Genomic DNA, 19,401 nt, shown 5'->3' on the forward strand with positions numbered 1-19,401 from the left:
TCCCACCCATGCAATACGAGCACACAACCATCCCACCCATGCAATACGAGCACACAACCATCCCACCCATGCAATACGAGCACACAACCATCCCACCCATGCAATACGAGCACACAACCATCCCACCCATGCAATACGAGCACACAACCATCCCACCCATGCAATACGAGCACACAACCATCCCACCCATGCAATACGAGCACACAACCATCCCACCCATGCAATACGAGCACACAACCACCCCACCCATGCAATTCGAGCACACAACCATCCCACCCATGCAATACGAGCACACAACCATCCCACCCATGCAATTCGAGCACACAACCATCCCACCCATGCAATTCGAGCACACAACCATCCCACCCATGCAATTCGAGCACACAACCATCCCACCCATGCAATTCGAGCACACAACCATCCCACCCATGCAATTCGAGCACAACCATCCCACCCATGCAATTCGAGCACACAACCATCCCACCCATGCAATACGAGCACACAACCATCCCACCCATGCAATACGAGCACAACCATCCCACCCATGCAATACGAGCACAACCATCCCACCCATGCAATACGAGCACAACCATCCCACCCATGCAATACGAGCACAACCATCCCACCCATGCAATTCGAGCACATAACCATCCCACCCATGCAATTCGAGCACATAACCATCCCACCCATGCAATATGAGCACATAACCATCCCACCCATGCAATACGAGCACATAACCACCCCACCCATGCAATACGAGCACATAATCCCACCCATGCAATACAAGCACATAACCATCCCACCCATGCAATACGAGCACATAACCATCCCACCCATGCAATACGAGCACATAACCATCCCACCCATGCAATACGAGCACAACCATCCCACCCATGCAATACGAGCACAACCATCCCACCCATGCAATACGAGCACAACCATCCCACCCATGCAATACGAGCACAACCATCCCACCCATGCAATACGAGCACATAACAATCCCACCCATGCAATACGAGCACATAACCATCCCACCCATGCAATACGAGCACATAACCATCCCCCCCATGCAAGAGCACATAACCATCCCCCCCATGCAATACGAGCACATAACCATCCCACCCATGCAATACGAGCACATAACCATCCCCCCCATGCAATACGAGCACAACCATCCCACCCATGCAATACGAGCACATAACCATCCCCCCATGCAATACGAGCACATAACCATCCCCCCCATGCAATACGAGCACATAACCATCCCACCCATGCAATACGAGCTCATAACCATCCCACCCATGCAATTCGAGCACATAACCATCCCACCCATGCAATACGAGCACAACCATCCCTCCCATGCAATACGAGCACATAACCATCCCACCCATACAATACAAGCACATAACCATCCCACCCATGCAATACGAGCACAACCATCCCACCCATGCAATACAAGCACATAACCATCCCACCCATGCAATACGAGCACATAACCATCCCACCCATGCAATACCAGTACATAACCATCCCACCCATGCAATACCAGTACATAACCATCCCACCCATGCAATACGAGTACATAACCATCCCACCCATGCAATACGAGTACATAGCCATCCCACCCATCCATTACATAGCCATACCATGCAATACCCTCCCACCGCCGCCATACACCAAAATGCCTTTTCCTTTTTACAAGGTGGCTAACCAAGTCATGCATCTGCCCGTCACCCATCACCCATTTATTTTCCCCATTTATCTTGTGGATGAAAGGCTATCCTCATCTCCTACTCACTGTCTGGATTAAAAGCAATGCAGCACAACTATATAGCATGGCCCGACAGCCAAAGCTGCTTTACCACTAGTACATTACATCGAGACCCTCTCCACTTCCATTTGCAATATAGAAATCCCTTCAGGCTTCATCAGTTTTTAACCAATTCTTAACCAAAGACCCCTTCACCCTGTGTGCTCCATTTCCTGCTTTTCCCCTCAAGTTCACTCCATTGACCTCTGCCTTCCACATCAATCTCGCTTTTCATATGACCAAACCAACCCAGTATCATTTGATCAACCTTATCTGCCAGCTCCCTTTCCACCCCCTTCTCTCTGCTCGACTTCATTTCTCTATTCATCCTCATAACCCACACCACAGGTCCTGGAGCTGCAACGTCTACGTCGTGGGACCACCCCCCAACCCCAAGAGTTGGGGGCCAATCAGCAGCAACCACCCCTGGCCATCAGCTCTACGCAGATGGCACCGATCCCCAAGGAGGAGCTACACCTACCTGGGGGAGTACCACAATCCTTTTTTTCCAACACAATGTTACGTTTTTTCTGCACTGAGGGGTCATTTTCCGGCGATCGCCCCTCTTCTTCTACTTTTAGCCGGAGATGTAGAGAGCAATCCTGGGCCCACCACAAAATACACATGCCCAACATGCTCTAAACCCATTACTTCGAGCAGACAGACAGACAAAGGGCTCAGTTCAGTGCAATATGTGCAAAAACTGGGCCCACCTCACTTGTACAACACTTGCTGACTCAAACCAATACACAAACACTTGGACATGTTCTACCTGCCCTCCAGTAACCCCAATCCCACCTCCCCAACCACAGCCAACACCCTTACCCACTCCCAATTTCCCTTTGCCCTTACCCCCGATTATTACTCCCCTTCCTTTGTCCCCGATCTCTCCTTTCCCCCCCTCTGACCCAGATCCTACACCTTCCCCACTACCACCCCAACCTCAACCCCAAATGGCAACATACAACACATACAAAACACACAACATCAACATATTACAACACAACATTGACGGTATTAACACTAAAAAACATGAACTTGAACACTTTCTTAAACAACACAACATGCACATTGCAATTTTACAATTAACAAAATTAAGACACTCACACAAAACACCATTTCATAATTACACCACCATCAGACAAGACCGGACTGACGGCAATGGCGGTGGACTCATCACCCTGATCCACCATTCCATCTGTTTTGTGGGCAAGTGCCACAACCAAAATTCTCCTCCCTACCACAGATAACAACAGAAACCCAATCCATTCGTATCCGCACAGGCAACAATTCAACACTAACAATAGTTAACATGTACATTCCCCCCCAATCATCCCCCACAGTTCCAAACACCTTCAGACCTCAACTCAGCCAACTAACCTCAATCCCCAACCTGATCATGGGTGGTGACTTCAACGCCAAGTCGTCTGCCTGGTTTGTCGACAACCCTGACAGACAGAGGGCTCGATATACAGACTCAATTCGACTCATTGACTATCATGAACAACACGCATAATCATACACATATCCCATACCAAGCCCTCTACACTCCCTCCTCTCCTGATATCACCTTTTGCTCCCCCTGCCTAACCCCAACAACATCATGGAGAGTGGTCGGAGCCCTTGGCTCTGACCACCTTCCAATCATCATCACCACCAAAACAAGATGCACCCCAGCTGGCCACAGACACACTTACACCAATTACAAGAGAGCTAACTGGGAAGCCTTTACTTTAGAGACGGAACAACATTTTGAAACACTTAACAGTACACCAATCACAAACATAAACAATGCTGTGCACGCTTTTAATACAATCATACAAAACGCAGACAAGAGATACATCCCTAGAGGCAACAGAAAATCACACAACCCCAACTTCACACCAGAAATCCAAGGCCTCATCAGACAACGTGACACACTTAAACACGATACCCCCACACCTATCCCTCAAAACATACATACATACATACATATACATATACCAAGGCTTTTTCCCCCTTCCAAGGGAGGTAGCCAAAAAGGGAAAGGCATAAAAACACTCCCACCCATTTCATCCCCAAATACACTCCACACCCCTCCCACCCTTCCTCTCATCTGAGCACCTCCTGGATGACGGGTCATCCCTGCACCCCGCCCACCGCCCTGGGTCAGAAGCAGTGTCGCAAGACACAGTACATCCACAGCAAGGCCGCTTAAAACATAGCAGACCAAATACAAACACTAAACACTGTGATTGCCAATAAAATACATGAACAAAAAACACAAAATTGGCAAAACTTTATCAATACACTTGATCACAAAACAAACACCAGCAAATTGTACAAAACACTCAACAGCATCACACTATCCAACACTAACACTACACGCTCTCACGCAGCAATAATCACAACAACATAATCTACCCTCAAACAGACAAGCAAACGCACTCATACGTCATTTTGCACAGACGAGCCATCTTACATCTCACCCTGACGACCGACGCACCATTCGACGTAAGAAAGACTTCCCCACAGACTCAGACTATACACCCTTCATAGACAATCAGACAAAACTCATAATGCATAATCTCAAGCACTCATCTGCCTGTGGCCCTGATAACATAAGCAACATCCACCTAAAACACATTGGACCACAAGGTATACACGCACTCACAAACATTGCAAACTACAGCTATTCACACAACACTATACCCGACATCTGGAAGCATGGTAAAATAATCACCATTCCAAAACCGAACAAAGACCCAACAATCCCAACATCGCACCGCCCAATCACACTTCTCTGCACCCCCTCTAAAGTCATTGAACGCCTAATACTTAAACTTGTCACACCATATATTCCCCTTGCTGACTCACAACACGGTTTTAGGCCACTACACTCCACAAACACTCTTCTGACAAACCTCACACAAAGAATTTTAGATGGCATCAATTCAGATAGGCCCCACCACAGAACACTTCTTATAACATTGGACATTAGTAAAGCTTTTGATGCTATCCCCCGCCACAACCTAACAAATAAAATATATAACACAGGCAGGAATGCTCATGTGTCATATAATGGCCAATCATCGCACATCAGAAACATTAAGAACGGAGTACCACAGGGCTCAGTTCTATCCCCCACATTATTTAATCTATACATGCATGACTTACCCACGCCAGACACCTCAGAAATACAAATCTCTTCCTACGCAGACGACATAATCACATGCACACATCGTAACACAGACAAAGCTGCAGAAATAATCCAGCCTTACCTTGACACACTCACCACATGGTTCATCACAAACAGACTCAAAATAGCTCCAACCAAATCTACAGCAACACTTCTCACCAACTGGACAAAAGAACACAAATACATACCTCATCTCTACATCAACAACACTAATACCACACACAAACACACCGAAAATTCTTGGTGTAACATACGATACATCCATGTCTTTCAAACAACACCTCACAAACATAAAAAACAAATGCACACCTAGACTTAACGCACTTAAGTCAATCACTGGAACAACATTTGGACAAAACAAAGAAACTAATATAACAATATACAAACAATGCATACACTCAGTGATGAATTATGCGAGTCCTGCATGGGCTCCTAATCTCAGTGAGACACACCCTTCAAATCATACAAAACAAAGCCCTAAAAACAATTACAGGCTGCACAAATACATCACCTACAGACCATTTACACCATGAAACAAAAGTCCTCAAAGTCAAGGACCACCTCGACATGAGAGGCACACAAACACTTGCTGCAGCCACCACAAACACATCACACCCGCTACACTACATAGCAGAACACCCACACACACCAAGAAACATTAAAACTACACCCAAAGACCTTTATTACGCACAGATACTCTCTTCTCTTCCTCCACAACCACCAAATACCAGCCTCCGGAAACATATTCATAATCATATCACTCACCGCTCCATTAACACACTGAAAGACAACACACTGCTGCATGCCAGACCCCCTGATATCCACCCTTCTGAATCCTCTCTCCCACGAAAGGACAGAGTCCACTTGGCCAGACTGCGATGCGGTCACCACCCAGCACTCCTAAGCTACCAGAAGAGGCTGGACGACTGTGTTGTGAACAGCTGCCCAGGATGTAACACTTCACCCCATACCATACAACACAATGGAAGACTGCATTATACACAATCATGCACACAAACAACACAACATACACTCTATATAGGATTTGTGGGAAAACCCAGTTTCGGCTGTGGCCTTCCTTGGGGAGACGGGACTGCTCGGACAGAGTCTAGGGAACAACGACAACAACAACAACAACCCACACCATATTGAGATACTTCATCTGTAGCATTTGTCCTTTACATTCCAAGTCTCTGGCCCCATACAGTGTTCTAGGTACAATCATGAAAAGTGTCAAAAGTAAACCAAGAAGCACCATGCGAGGAAGAGGTCTATTACCAAAATCACCACTATCAAATGCTTCAATTTGAACGAGTGAAAATGACCAATAAAGACCATATTCACATGCTTTTCCCCAATGTAAAACCACCCTTTCATACAGTCATTGTGTCCTTTCCCGGGTACCCATTTATGACCATTCCATTCATGACATCTGCTTCCCTCACTGCAGTTTACCTCTACCTTCACCACCTATTCAATTCCTTGTTGCATGCAACCCAAAACATTTCAAACTAATTACTTTAGCCTCATTAAAAATTTCATTCAATTCCATCCCAACCCTTGTACATCTCGCATTACTTTTGCCAACGTTTACTTTCTCCTCTCACATACCCTCCCAAACTACCACCAGCTGCCTTAGACCCTCCCCTGGCCCAGTCAATTGCAGTGTCAAACAGGCTAAGCTTTTGCTTCCCTCTATCCTACCATCTCCAGAACCCTGCCCCTTACCTTTCCATTTATCTCCCATACCACCCCATCCAACTACACATTGATCCATTATGACATTGCACAACTCTGCCATAGCCCCAGCTTCAACTGACTACTTACCACTTCCAGCCTTAAAGTCGCTACTCAAAAACTACTGCTCTCAACTTTCAATCCTATACAGCTGCAACCTCCCACAGTGCCTTTAGACAGTCACAAGCCTTCAAATCTAAAATCCTAAGATATCCTTACCTTTAGCCAAAAACTGGCCAAACTGGATCCATGGTCTTTCCTAAATCCATACCCCTTTTTCCAGATCACTAACCTCCATTCCTTTCCTAATCCTGTATCAACACTCCTACATGCCTCCAACATTTTGATCCTTGTAAAACTATATTCATTTGTCCCCCTAATTTTGTGAAACTGAACTAAGAACCCCAGTCATCAGGCACACAATCTTCACTTAGGCATACATTAAACCCTAATCAATCCACTACAATTCTTCCCTTCATCAGGCAATCCACACTACATCCAGCCCCCCCCAAAACACAGGCTTGGTCCGATAGTGATCATTCCAAATTATTGGAAGAAAAAGAATGCTCCCAGTTACTGAAAGAGGGTGTTAAAATAGTAATTATGGGTGACTTTAATGCAAAGTTAATAATCTGGGAAGAAATGACGGTAAAATGGGTGAGAAAAACTCTTGAGCAACATGCTATGGGACTTGACTATCGAATATACCTCATCACAATGGGTCAAGGAAAATGGTACATATAGAAACAATGAAGAACCATCAAAACTAGACTAAGTATTCACTTCTAAACCTGATATCTTGAACAAAATTGAGTACAAGATACCAATTGGGAAGAGTGACCACATACTAATAGTTTGAATTAAAAGAAAACAATAAATGAAAAACAGAAGGAAGATAAATGTAAAACAAAAGGGACTTTGTAAAACAAATTTTTCAAAACTGGGATAAATTTTCCAAAGAGAAATTGAACACCTTTTAAAGTATAAGGAAGGAATCTATAAATATGTACCAAAAGAAAAGATTTATATAAAGTGTTGGTATAACAAAAGGTGCAGTTAGGCTAAAGATAAAAGACAAGGCCTGGAAAACATGGAAAAAAGACAAACATCAAAATGGCAAACAAAACTTAGGAATGAACGTGAATATACCCAGGAAAGAAAAAAAAATATATATATAGAAATGCAAGGATCAACCTTAATTCTTTTACAGACATGTAAATGATAAATTAAAAGGCAAACGTGAAATAGTGAAACTGCATGGAGAAAAAATATATAGATGACAAATGGCTTAAGTTATCACATTTTCAGGTCTTTTTATAATTTAGAGCTCTCAAATTTGACAAGATGGACAAGAAAGATCCCAAAATGAAAGAAATAAAGGTAACAAAAATAAGAGATCAAATAAAAAAAACCTAGATGTTAGGAAATCACATGGATTTGATGGAATTTCAAATTGGATATTGAAAGTATAGAGGAAATAAATTATACAAGATATTAGATCTCTCAAAGGAAAGGTACTACAAGATTGGGAAAATGCAAACCTTGTACCAATATATAGAGGAAACAATCCTACAAACTATAGACTGGTATCCCTTACAAGCACAGTACCAAAAATATGCAAAAAGGTTCAGGAACAAATTGATCAAACACTTGGGAGAATAAAATGCTAAACCCCAAATTTGGTTTTAGAAGTGGAATATCATGTACCACAAATTAAATGCTTTTATTCAAGATTAATAGGAATACAAGAAAGCTGGCTGGGAAGATTGCTCCTCCTTGGACTTGCAGAAGGCTTTTGACAAAGTACTACATAAAAAGATAAGAAAAATTTAATAGGATTACAAGGTCTACTGGGATGGATGAAAGATTTGTGACAGAAAAAAAAAAAAAAAAAAAAAAAGTGGTACTTAGATATGAGAACTTGAACTGGGAAGATGGTAGTGGCATCCCACAGGGATCTGTATTGGCGCCAGGGAAAATATTTATTTTTTCCAGTCATTTTTCATTTTTTTTTTTTAAATTTCACCAGAGACATTTTTTATACTTCCAGAGCCATGTTTTTGCAGGTTCGATTTCCTTCAAACTCTTGGAAGGCTAACTCATTACTCATGTACACCTGATGCCAAATAATCCCCAATAAATAAATACTCATGTGCATGAATTTTTTTTTTTTTAACAAATCAGCCTGTAATTTTGGGGGTAGGGGATGGGTGAAACTGATCGGCAGACACAGCGCCTCTGGTTCCACTGGCAGTGGTTGGGGGGTGGAAATGCACGACAAGCCTTGCAATACACCGTTAGAGTACCACCACTGTCCCGATCCACTTCAAGCCAATCTAGGTTCCACAAGCGTATAGTAGATTCATGCTTTACTGGTTTTTGTTTTCCTTGGTCCTTGCCTGTAGAGTTTGAATTAGGCTTTGCTGGTCTAGAAGCGGTTCCTGCCGTCAAAACACTCCCTCGATTCAGAAAAGACCGAATCCGAGGGCAAACCATCTTCACTCACTCCACTAGAAATCGCTCCATGATGTACGATCATCGAAAGTTTGGCATGGACGTGACGTATGAACGTAGACCTAGCTACCGTAAACCTAAGCTAGCTAACGAATCTTTTTTGATTTTTGTATTTTTATTCTCCCTCCAAAGATCCATATCTATGAACTAAATATATAATTATCAAATGTTCATATTTATACTTAAATTTATTTACTTTTAATTACTAACCAAACATTTGATTCTATTTTGTTCTCAAATATGTGAACAAGGTTATAAATGGGATTTCCCAGTTTCCCTCCTAGGCCTCGAGCGAGTTTGCATATGTACAGTGTACGTATGCACGAGGTGATGTGGTATTGGGTATGGTGCATTGTACATGTAGTCACCGTGTTGGTTGGGCAGCTAGCTGCATGCAACCAATGAACTTCCCTGCATACAGGTACCATGCAATTCGCAACTAGCGACATTATGTAGCACGATAGTCGTGTAGAGTCGAGTCAACATGTACTAGTATATGCGCGCATGCAGCTGATGTGAAGCTAGGCTAGGTAAGCCATTGAACTCTAGCAGCTATACCGCGTACACATACGTACGTACATCAACAAATTAAAGTTGATTGATGTGTTGCGTTTATGATATAGATTGATAATGTAATGATTGATCATGGGTAAATTGTGTTTGCTCTGATCCTTTCATCAATGGTGATGGGATTCGGGGATTGCCAAATGATGGATAATGCATGAAAAATGTTGAATCTTGCAGCGGGAGCAATTTTTTTTTAAGGAGATCGCTCCCGCTATTGGATTTGCAAGAGCGACATTGGAACTTTCCCGAGCGAAATCGCTCGTCGCTCCCATGTATTTTTTTCGCCGATTGGTGCATTTAATGTTTGCCATATATATAAATGATATGGATGAAGGAGTGAAATGTTACATGAACTTTTGCTGATGATACCAAACTACTTAGAGTAAGCACAGAAGATTGTAGATCGCTACAAGACCTAGATAAAATATGGAAATGGAGTCTGAAGTGTGAAATGAACTTTAACATTAAGAAATGCAGTACGATGGAATTTGGAAAAAGCAAAAATAGAATATCAGGTCAATACAAAAGTGGTACCAAGGGAGTCGAAAAAAAAATGAAAGGGACCTTGGAGTATTTATCTCAAGTGACTTGACGCCTGATAAGATCAATGAAAGTGGCTTTCGACTACATGGATTGAGAAATGGTAGAGAAAATATTAATTGCATTGATCAGACCTAAATTGGAGTATGCTGCGACACTATGGGCAGCTAGTACAAAAATAAAATTGGAAAGTTCAAAGAGCAGCAACAAAAGTGGCACCTACACTTGAATTTTACATGAGCAAAGATTGGATAAATTACGTCTATCAACGCTGGAACAAGAGGCGATTTGCCAACTATCTACAGAATTATGAAATGGATCGAAGTTCTTGATAGAGATGACTTGTTAAAATGGGACACGAGAAGCTAAAGGACAGTTATAGAAGATTAAAAAATAGCTTCCCAGCGATTCATGTCTGGAACAAACTAAACTAGGAAACAGTGTCTGGAACAAATCTGACCAAAGTGTGCAAATACCATGAATCTAAACTCGGTGTTGAGATATACAAAGACGGGACATCAAGAACATGGCTCCCCTTCCCATAGAATACAACTAGGTAAATACAACTAGGTGAATACATGCCTTAGCTTTCATTACTTGAAGACTAATTATTTAAAAAAATATCAAGTAAAATGTCCATACTCGAGGACTAGTACAAAATTCAGTCATTGGACTTTATTCCTAAAATGTCTGTAAACCCTCTTCAATGATCTAGATGTCCAAACTATCTAGAAATTCCTTACCAGCAGAGCAGGTTTTTGGGCCACAAGTTTCTTCCGACTCGTCAGATTTATCTCCACAGTCCATATAGGTGTCACATTTTTTAGACGCCTCAATACAGCCACCATTGTTACAACGGAATTTCTCTGCATCACACCGACTTCCACAGTCTTCATCAGAACCATCATCACAGTCTTGAGATCCATCACACCTACCGGCAGAAGTTAGTTTAAATAAATTGGTGGGAAGTGGGTTATCTGGGAGTGAGAATAGAGCAACTGTTCCAGTCCAGAGACCAGGTTCCTACCCCTTGGGGCCACACCTCCCTTTGACTGGTTTGAAGTTCAAGTTTAGGAGACAACCAGCCATCTTCGACAGTTATGTCAATCCATCTTTCAGAGCCACAACATGAACTGGTCTGGTAGCTACATCACATTTTCCATATAAGCATTATAGTTACATCACTTGGAACAATTACATTAGTTTTAAGATTTAAAAGTTGGTGCCACATTGTTCAAGTCTACTTATGGTGCTTAATTTTTAATTATATACACCAAGGCATTTTCCCCCCTTACCAGGGAGGTAGCCAGAGAAAAAAAAAGAAAGAAAAAGTCATATACCCACTCCCATCCATTTCATTCCTATTCTACTCCCCCCATCCTTTCCTCTTTTTCATCTTGGCTCCTCATGGATGATGGGTCATCCCTGTATCCCAACAACTGTCCTGGGTCTGAAGCAATACAGCAAGAATTCCCAAATGCTAAATTTTTCCAGATTCACAAGGAATTGCTAACTTGTGGGAGGCTACATATACAGTCAAGTTCCTCCAAAACCCTACTAAATGTAGTCCTACACACCTTTCTTCCATTCAGGTTGTTCTGGTATCAAATCCATACAAAATTCATGTGGCTCATACCACAAACCCCAGATGCTCACTGTGCAGGCAGACCTTCCTGAATACCTTATAGCTTGGTCATTATGGAAAGTTCTGACCAATACTGAAATGACCACACCTTACACAATATTCACATGCCTCTAACTTTTTCTAAATTAATTTGAGACTCAAACCTATTACAACACTAGTCATTTTACCCTTCTAAATAACCACTTACTTCCATGACATATTGATGCACAAACCAGTGGAGACGCACTCAAACTCGTCAATACTGCATTTATTTTTCTTATCACATGAAACTCCGTCACTCATCAGTTCATAACCAATACCACATTTGCATACCTGCAAAGTTGGAGTCATTTGTTAAGATGTTGAAAATATGCATGTTCAGGGTTTCCCAATGTAGACACCCAATTTTACCCTAGTAGTTGCCCGTTTTACCTTGTCCCGATTGGCATTAATGAAGCACAGGTGTTGACAGCCTCCATTTTCAGTTTCACATGGGTTGGAAGCTGCATGTCCTTGGGGGGATAATTTCCAGCCTATGTCTGCCAGTGAAATGGACCACTCGCTGACCACTGAAATTTTTCTCCCTTCACCTAAAAGTATTTATCAATGCAGTGGTAGTTTAAGTAGCACCGAGCTCTACACGTAATAGAATGCATTTTGTCCAACTTTCTGAAACTGGCATGTTCAGTCACTTGTTTTATACATTAACTTTATTGCTGCACTGTGCAAGTGGATAGCATTATCTTGGCCATAGTTTGTACTTCCGAGTTTGGGTATAGGGGTTGAGCTATCAACCTCATTGACTATTCACTACAGATTTCATGGCTAATGTTAGTTTTATTCAGCTGTGGACAGAACTGCTGAAGTTTAAAATTTCACTAAAACAAGAATTTGGGTTCGATATCAATTTAGGAACACTTAATACAAGGGGCTCAATATTATGGATTTAATAGTTTCCAATTATAAGCACCAATATTATGGACTTTTCCACTTCTATGTAAAAGAAATGTTGACATGACTGACTACAGATATTAAACCAAGTTACAGGTTTACTCACCAACGGAGTATTTGGTGACTGATGACACGTTGCCAGATTTTGCAACAGAGTGCAAGTGGTTTGAGCGACGTTGTGACCAGAAGATTTGCTCGCCAAATATAGCAAGATCAATTGGGTGGTCCAGCTTAGTTACAACATCAACCATGTTAGAGCCATCCAAGTTGGCACTATAGATTTTATCAGCCACAGTATCTGTCCAGTAGATACGTCCTGAAACAAGCAATTACTGTTGACATTGATTAAATTCCATGCACAAACTATATACAATTTTCTACATAAATTACTTTCCTCAGGTATCTACAGGTGTACTAGTTCCTTGCAATCTTATTACTTGTCCAATACCCTTTTACCAGGAGGAGCCAAGAAAAGAGGGAGGGGGGGTGAATGGGAGTGGAATATGTGGAATATGATATTGGTGGGAGTGGATTTATGCCTTTATGACTTTGGCTACCTCACTTGTAAGGGGGGAGGGGGGGAAAGCCACTGGTACACATGTAACACCCTTTTCCTCCCTCTTAACATCTTATTTGCAACTTTTGTATGCTTATTTTTCCAAGGTCAACAATACAATTGCACTCCCTAAAACTGTGCTTTTGCACAAAGTATTTTGCATAGGAACTTGTTTGAGGCACAAAGAGGTAGTTTAGTCGACTGATGGGAGAGGGTGCATTTGACCTAGCTCTGGATAGACCAGCATGTATTTCTACAGAGGATGCCATTTCTAAACCCTCAATCCTTTCCAAGACCAAATAGTCATTACGGTTGTTGGGATCATGGTCAACGACGATCGAATGTGGTTTCTGGATATTGTTTTCCAAGATTTTCATGCAATTGCTACCATCAAGCCTGCACCTTGTGATGTGAGGATCATGCCCAGCCACTGCCACATAGAAGAACCTGTAGAGATAACCTGTGATAATTATGTACCTGAACTGTATACACAATTTTCTGCACTGTCCACACAGTTTACTATCTATATGCGTATTAACATTTTTGAAGCCATTTTCGGTGCAGCATAACTTACCCTTCAATAGGTGCCACTGCAATATCCTTTGGATAGTAGATAGAGGGCAGAATGATTGTCCATATCTGTCCACTGCTGTTGGTGGCCTCTACCACATGCTTGAAGCTATCAACCCAGTATATGTTGCCAAGAATCCAATCTGTAATATAGGCTGCTGATGTACTCCTGAACAATCTTCTATATTTAGATTGGGAACAAGTTCTCATATTCTTAGGGAAACTACTTATTCTAGATATCTACATAGCTATTGCCAGCTATATTTTAATGTCCCCGACAACTCCCCAGCACTCACTTTTGAAGATATTGTGCTGATTACCTAGGGCACAGTGAGGCTATAGGTGGGAAGTGGGAATAAAGTTAGGGTAAATATAGGTGTATTCTTGTAGACTAATTTACCAGCGTTTCTATTAACCACTTTGGTTCAATGACACCTATGTAGGTGTCACAAGGATGCAGGCGTTGGCATCCATTACATTTTTTATAGTTGTACAAGAGTTACCCCTGGATTCTGTGAACTGGTTTGATCACATTTTCAGTGATGGTTTGGACACATGGAAAGAACAAGTGAAAGAAGATTAGTAAAAGATGTATGGAAGGCAGAGGTAGGAGTGAACATGAGGGGGCAACCAAGGACGAGATGGATGGATGGGATAAAGGGGACATTGGAAAAGAGGGAAACGTCTGTTTAGGAAGCACAGAAGACAAGATAGGTGAATGGAGAATGGTTATGCATGGATGATGCTGTGATGCACGAGAGGGAGTGGGTGGGGGATGGGGGGGGATGAGGGAGTATGTGCAAAATAAATTGACGTAGCCTTAAGGGATTTCTCCCCATAAATTCTGTACGAGGGGATGGAGAAGGGGGGTTCAAACTTAATTAAGCTGCCTTGCTATGGATGTGCTGCATCTTGTGACACTGCTGACCCAGAGCAGTGGACAAGATTCAGGGATGACCAGTCATCCAGGAGCAGCCAAGATAAGAGTGAGGGAGGGGGGTGGATGGGAGTGGAGTATGTGGGGATGAAATGGGAGAGTGGATTTTATGCCTGTTTTTTGGATGCCTCCCTTGTATTGGGGAAAATTCCTTTGATATATCTATGTATTATTGCTCAGTAAAATAAGTTATACAGCAGTGACTATTTTATGATGCAAATAGTGTGATGAAAACTGCATATGGCAACTGATGCTGCACATGGTTATTTGAGTTGTACTGAGGTGGTTAAGGACAATCTCGAGCCATTGTTGTGTTACCTTGCATACATATATACTTATTCAGGGGTCAGGGGTATAGTTTGGTTAAGAAACATTTTCTATAGGAAATTGTGGTGGGATGATTGGTATGCATTTTGACAGTAACCCAAGTTACCAGGACCCAGATATCATGCTAGCAACCATTAACAAGCTTTGATGTATGCACTCCCTCCGATCATAATTTACTGGATTGTAATTGCTCCCTACATTTACAAAAGCAACCTGAAGTGTTCACCTACTATACAATCTAAATTATATTCAGTTTCAATTTCTACATACCAACAGCAACACCAACTGGGTATGTCACATCATTTACTAGTGTTGTTGCTAGTCTGGTTGTCAAGTTTATGCTCAAGATCTTCTTTGCCCAGGTATCGGAGACTATAACACGATCTGGAATAAACAACAATTCATGACTACTAGGAATGACCAATTACTCATAAATACATTAGGTATGCAACTGTTCGCACCTTGGACCGGGTCGTAATCTATATCGCTGCATCGCTCTAGTTCCACATTCGACTCCCATTTCACAATATGGCTTCCATAGTCTAGCTGCTGGAGTGTGTTCAGTTGTCCTTTAACTCCCAATAGAAGATGATTCAGGCCAACATTCCCTGAAAAAAGTTCAATATGTCAAAAACACTGTCAGCTATGGAAACAAATTTACATTCCAAGTATAAGATGTTAGTTGTTCCCAATTTTTTTCAGAGTTCATGAATAGGGCAATTTCATACATACCAAGGGCTTTTTTCCTCCCTTACATGGGGGAAAGTTTTATTTCTATTATTTAGATGATTCACTCCAGTCATTGACTTCAGTCACATATGCTATGCAAGACTGTAGTTAAATTGTACACACCATACACATACCAGGGCTTTTTTCCCTTTACATGGGAGGTTGCCAAAGTTGAAGGAATAAATTCACTCCCACCCACTTCATCTCCATATACTCCACTCCCATTCACCATACCTACCTCCCTCCCTCTCTATTTCTTTTGTTGGCTCCTGGATGACAGATCCTCCCTGCATCTTGCCCACTGCCCTGGGTCAGAAACAAGACAGCACAACAAAACAGCTTCATTTAATAGGCAACCCTCCTCTATCCCTTCATGCAGAAAGGATGAGAAATCCCTTCAAGCTGTCAAAATATTCACACCCACACACCCTCATCTCCCATCCCCCACCCCCTCCCTTCCATGCATCACAGCATCATCCCCATCTTCAGTCTTCCTTCCCCAGACATCCCCTCTTTCCCAAAAAGTATGTGGCTTTATTAGATTAGAAAAAGCATTCAACAAGGCAGATGTTATGGAGGGCGATGAGGAAAGCTGAATATTAGATTCCCCCACAGCTGGAAAAAGCAATTAAAAGCTTGTATGCCAGTGATGAAACATTAGCAAGGCCAGTTGCAAAGGAAAAGTGGATTGAAGTAACATCTGGTGCAAGGCAGGGTAGCATAATATCACTTCTATTTATACTGTTGATGGATCAAGTTGTGAAAGTAGTGAAGCAAAGAAGTGGAGACGGGGAACTATGCCACTTATCTATGCTGACTATGTGGGATTGGAAGAAAATTTGCAGTTTGCAAACATGATTAACCTCGAATAATGTATTAAAAGAACATGGCCTATAAATAAATCTTGGGAAAACAGTTAATGCTAGCTGGGAGATGGAGAGAACAGAGATTGACATACAAATACAACCACTCCTCGTTTAACGACGACAATTGGGACCAGCGCGCCGTCGTTAACCGAATTGGTCGTTAAGCGAAAGTGTATACATATACGTACATGTACTGTATGTACAATGACCAGCAATACATGCATCTTTATTTTCGTGTATTTCCCTCTTTTATACAGTACATTAAAGCTTTATTTACTGTTTATTTACGGTGGGCGTTAATGAAAGTAAAAAATACCATGCTACAAGAAAATATGCTAATGAATGAAGTCGGTAGCATAGGATCTTGTTGTCTGCCAACGTCTCTCACGACGACGACAATGAGGACGAGCCGGATGACATTTAATTTGCAGGTAATATTTTATCAAACAAGTTAGGTTAGTTTAGTTTAGGTTAGGCGAATTTATCACCCTTTCATTTCCTCGACATCGGCATCGGCATCTACATAAACATGGTGTACCATTCGTCCAACATGACTTACTTACGAAATTTGTTTTAGCACTTTTTTATTTCCACTCACAAAATTGCATATTACGTTGATACATTATAATTTACAAAATTAGTAATTTTCTATTGCTATATTGCACCCTTGGTCAAAACTAAAAATTTACCACTACCGGTATATATTGTACCCCAGGTAGTTTTTCCAGCTTGCAGGATGGTAATGTAGACCTAAGCTTCAGAACACTTTACCTCACAGCTAATATCCACCGTACAAGTTCATTTATTACATCATACAAATTTGTCTCAGCCAACTTAATTATCGTACACGACGTCGTAACTTCGGGAGATTTACATTAAACGAATATTGGTCTGTGATAAAGCCCGTCGTTACTCCGAGTTGTCGTTAACCGAGTAGGTCGTTAAACGAGGAGTGGGTGTAGATGTGAAACTGAAGCAAGTAATTGAAGTAAAGTATCTGGGGTTTGCATTTGATGAAGTTAGAAGTAAAACCATAGAAGATGTTACCAGTTACAGCAAAAATGTTAACCTTCTCTATCCCCTATTTAAAGACAGGCATGTACCATCTTGAGACCTATACAGTATTGACTTGTGGGTGCAAGTCTTGGACTCCCAACTAAAGCTAGAAGTAAAATTCAAGCTGCAGAAATGAGAGTATTGTGTATCATCAAGGGTGTTACTAGAAGAGATAGAACGAGAAATGAAGACATCCAGAAGGAACTATACATCGACAGCATCTTAGTCTTTGCAGAAAGAGCACAGCTACGATGGTGTGGACATGTCATGAGAATGGAAGAGAACACCAAAACAATGGCTGAACTGGCATTCCAGTGGTAGACTACCACCAGGAAAACCTAGGAAAAGATGGTGTGACATCAATGAAGTGCTTAGGAATAAAGGATCCTCCCAGCAACAAGTACAAAATGGTTGGTTGGTTGGTTGGTTGGTTTATGACGTTTTTGGCTAGTAAGCCAAGCGCTAACAAGTACACGAGACTGTATGATGACTGCCAACTGGAGGAGGCTGACGCAGACTGACAGTTCTACACTGACCTACCAGGTGGATGGTGAGAAACGAGAGGAAATCTTTACCCAGAAATGATGCTACTTTATTATACTGCAACTGTCCCTCCATTATGCTGTTCCCCCCTTCCCACTCTTAATACTGTCCTGTACCATTTCTCTGAATACAAGTTTCCTTTTTTGCCAAACCTTGTGGTAGGGGAGAAAATAAGGCCATAAAGTGCTCCCACTAGTCATAAAAGGTGACAAACAGGACAGGGGATAGGCCTAGGCATCCTACTCTCAGTGGTCTCAAAGGGGATATTGAAAAAATTCTCAACTAGTAAAAACCAACAATAAATACAAGAGCAATTCTTGGTTATTCCGATCAGTAGATTTTCCATGAATTTTTTTCCAACACTTTGGGAAAACTACTAAAAGCACTGGGTCACTGGAGAAGTGACATTACAGTACAGAGGTCACTTAAAGACTACACACAGTTATGGCATCAAGGTCATGAAAAGTAGAGACCACATCTAAAGGATATGAAAAAAAAATGAATTAGGAGATGTAGCCCAAGCTGCAACAATATATGTATTCAAATCTAACAATCTGAAATCAAGAATATATTTATAGATGGAATTTTATATGAAGTTGAGGCTAGGTATGATAAATTGGAGGAAACAAGACCCAACAAGTGCTGCTCTTTTCCTGCATACTATAATTAGGCAAATACCAGCATAGTCTAAAGTTTCTTCAAGATCTGCAAGAGGACCTGAAAACAGTTCCTAATTACTGTTGGGCTGCAGGGTTTCCACTTATTGGAATTAGAGGCAACAATTACTCCGAGACCTCCCCACCCTTAGTATCTAATCAAGACTGCCTTCCTTCTCTGGCATAGAGGCAAGTGTCTTTTTCCACACTAAATTGATGCATACATACAAACATATACCA

General features: G+C 41.8%; 1 protein-coding gene across 1 annotated transcript in view; it reads right to left on the reverse strand.

The window, feature by feature from the left end:
• The window catches only part of LOC143020019 (vitellogenin receptor Yl-like), a 160,885-nt gene that overhangs the window by 38,707 nt on the left and 102,777 nt on the right, over positions 1-19,401 (reverse strand). Inside the window, exons 15-22 of the mRNA XM_076176127.1 lie at positions 15,773-15,919; positions 15,582-15,695; positions 14,052-14,190; positions 13,788-13,924; positions 13,028-13,237; positions 12,403-12,560; positions 12,179-12,303; positions 11,090-11,277 (exon numbers count right to left, since the gene is read on the reverse strand). Of these exons, the coding sequence (XP_076032242.1) occupies positions 11,090-11,277; positions 12,179-12,303; positions 12,403-12,560; positions 13,028-13,237; positions 13,788-13,924; positions 14,052-14,190; positions 15,582-15,695; positions 15,773-15,919 (1,218 nt within the window). The remainder of the gene's footprint in view (positions 1-11,089; positions 11,278-12,178; positions 12,304-12,402; positions 12,561-13,027; positions 13,238-13,787; positions 13,925-14,051; positions 14,191-15,581; positions 15,696-15,772; positions 15,920-19,401) is intronic.

This window comes from Oratosquilla oratoria, chromosome 38 (genome assembly GCF_046742065.1).
Source record: "Oratosquilla oratoria isolate Oo_2021 chromosome 38, ASM4674206v1, whole genome shotgun sequence".
NCBI classification, from domain to species: Eukaryota; Metazoa; Arthropoda; class Malacostraca; order Stomatopoda; family Squillidae; genus Oratosquilla; species Oratosquilla oratoria.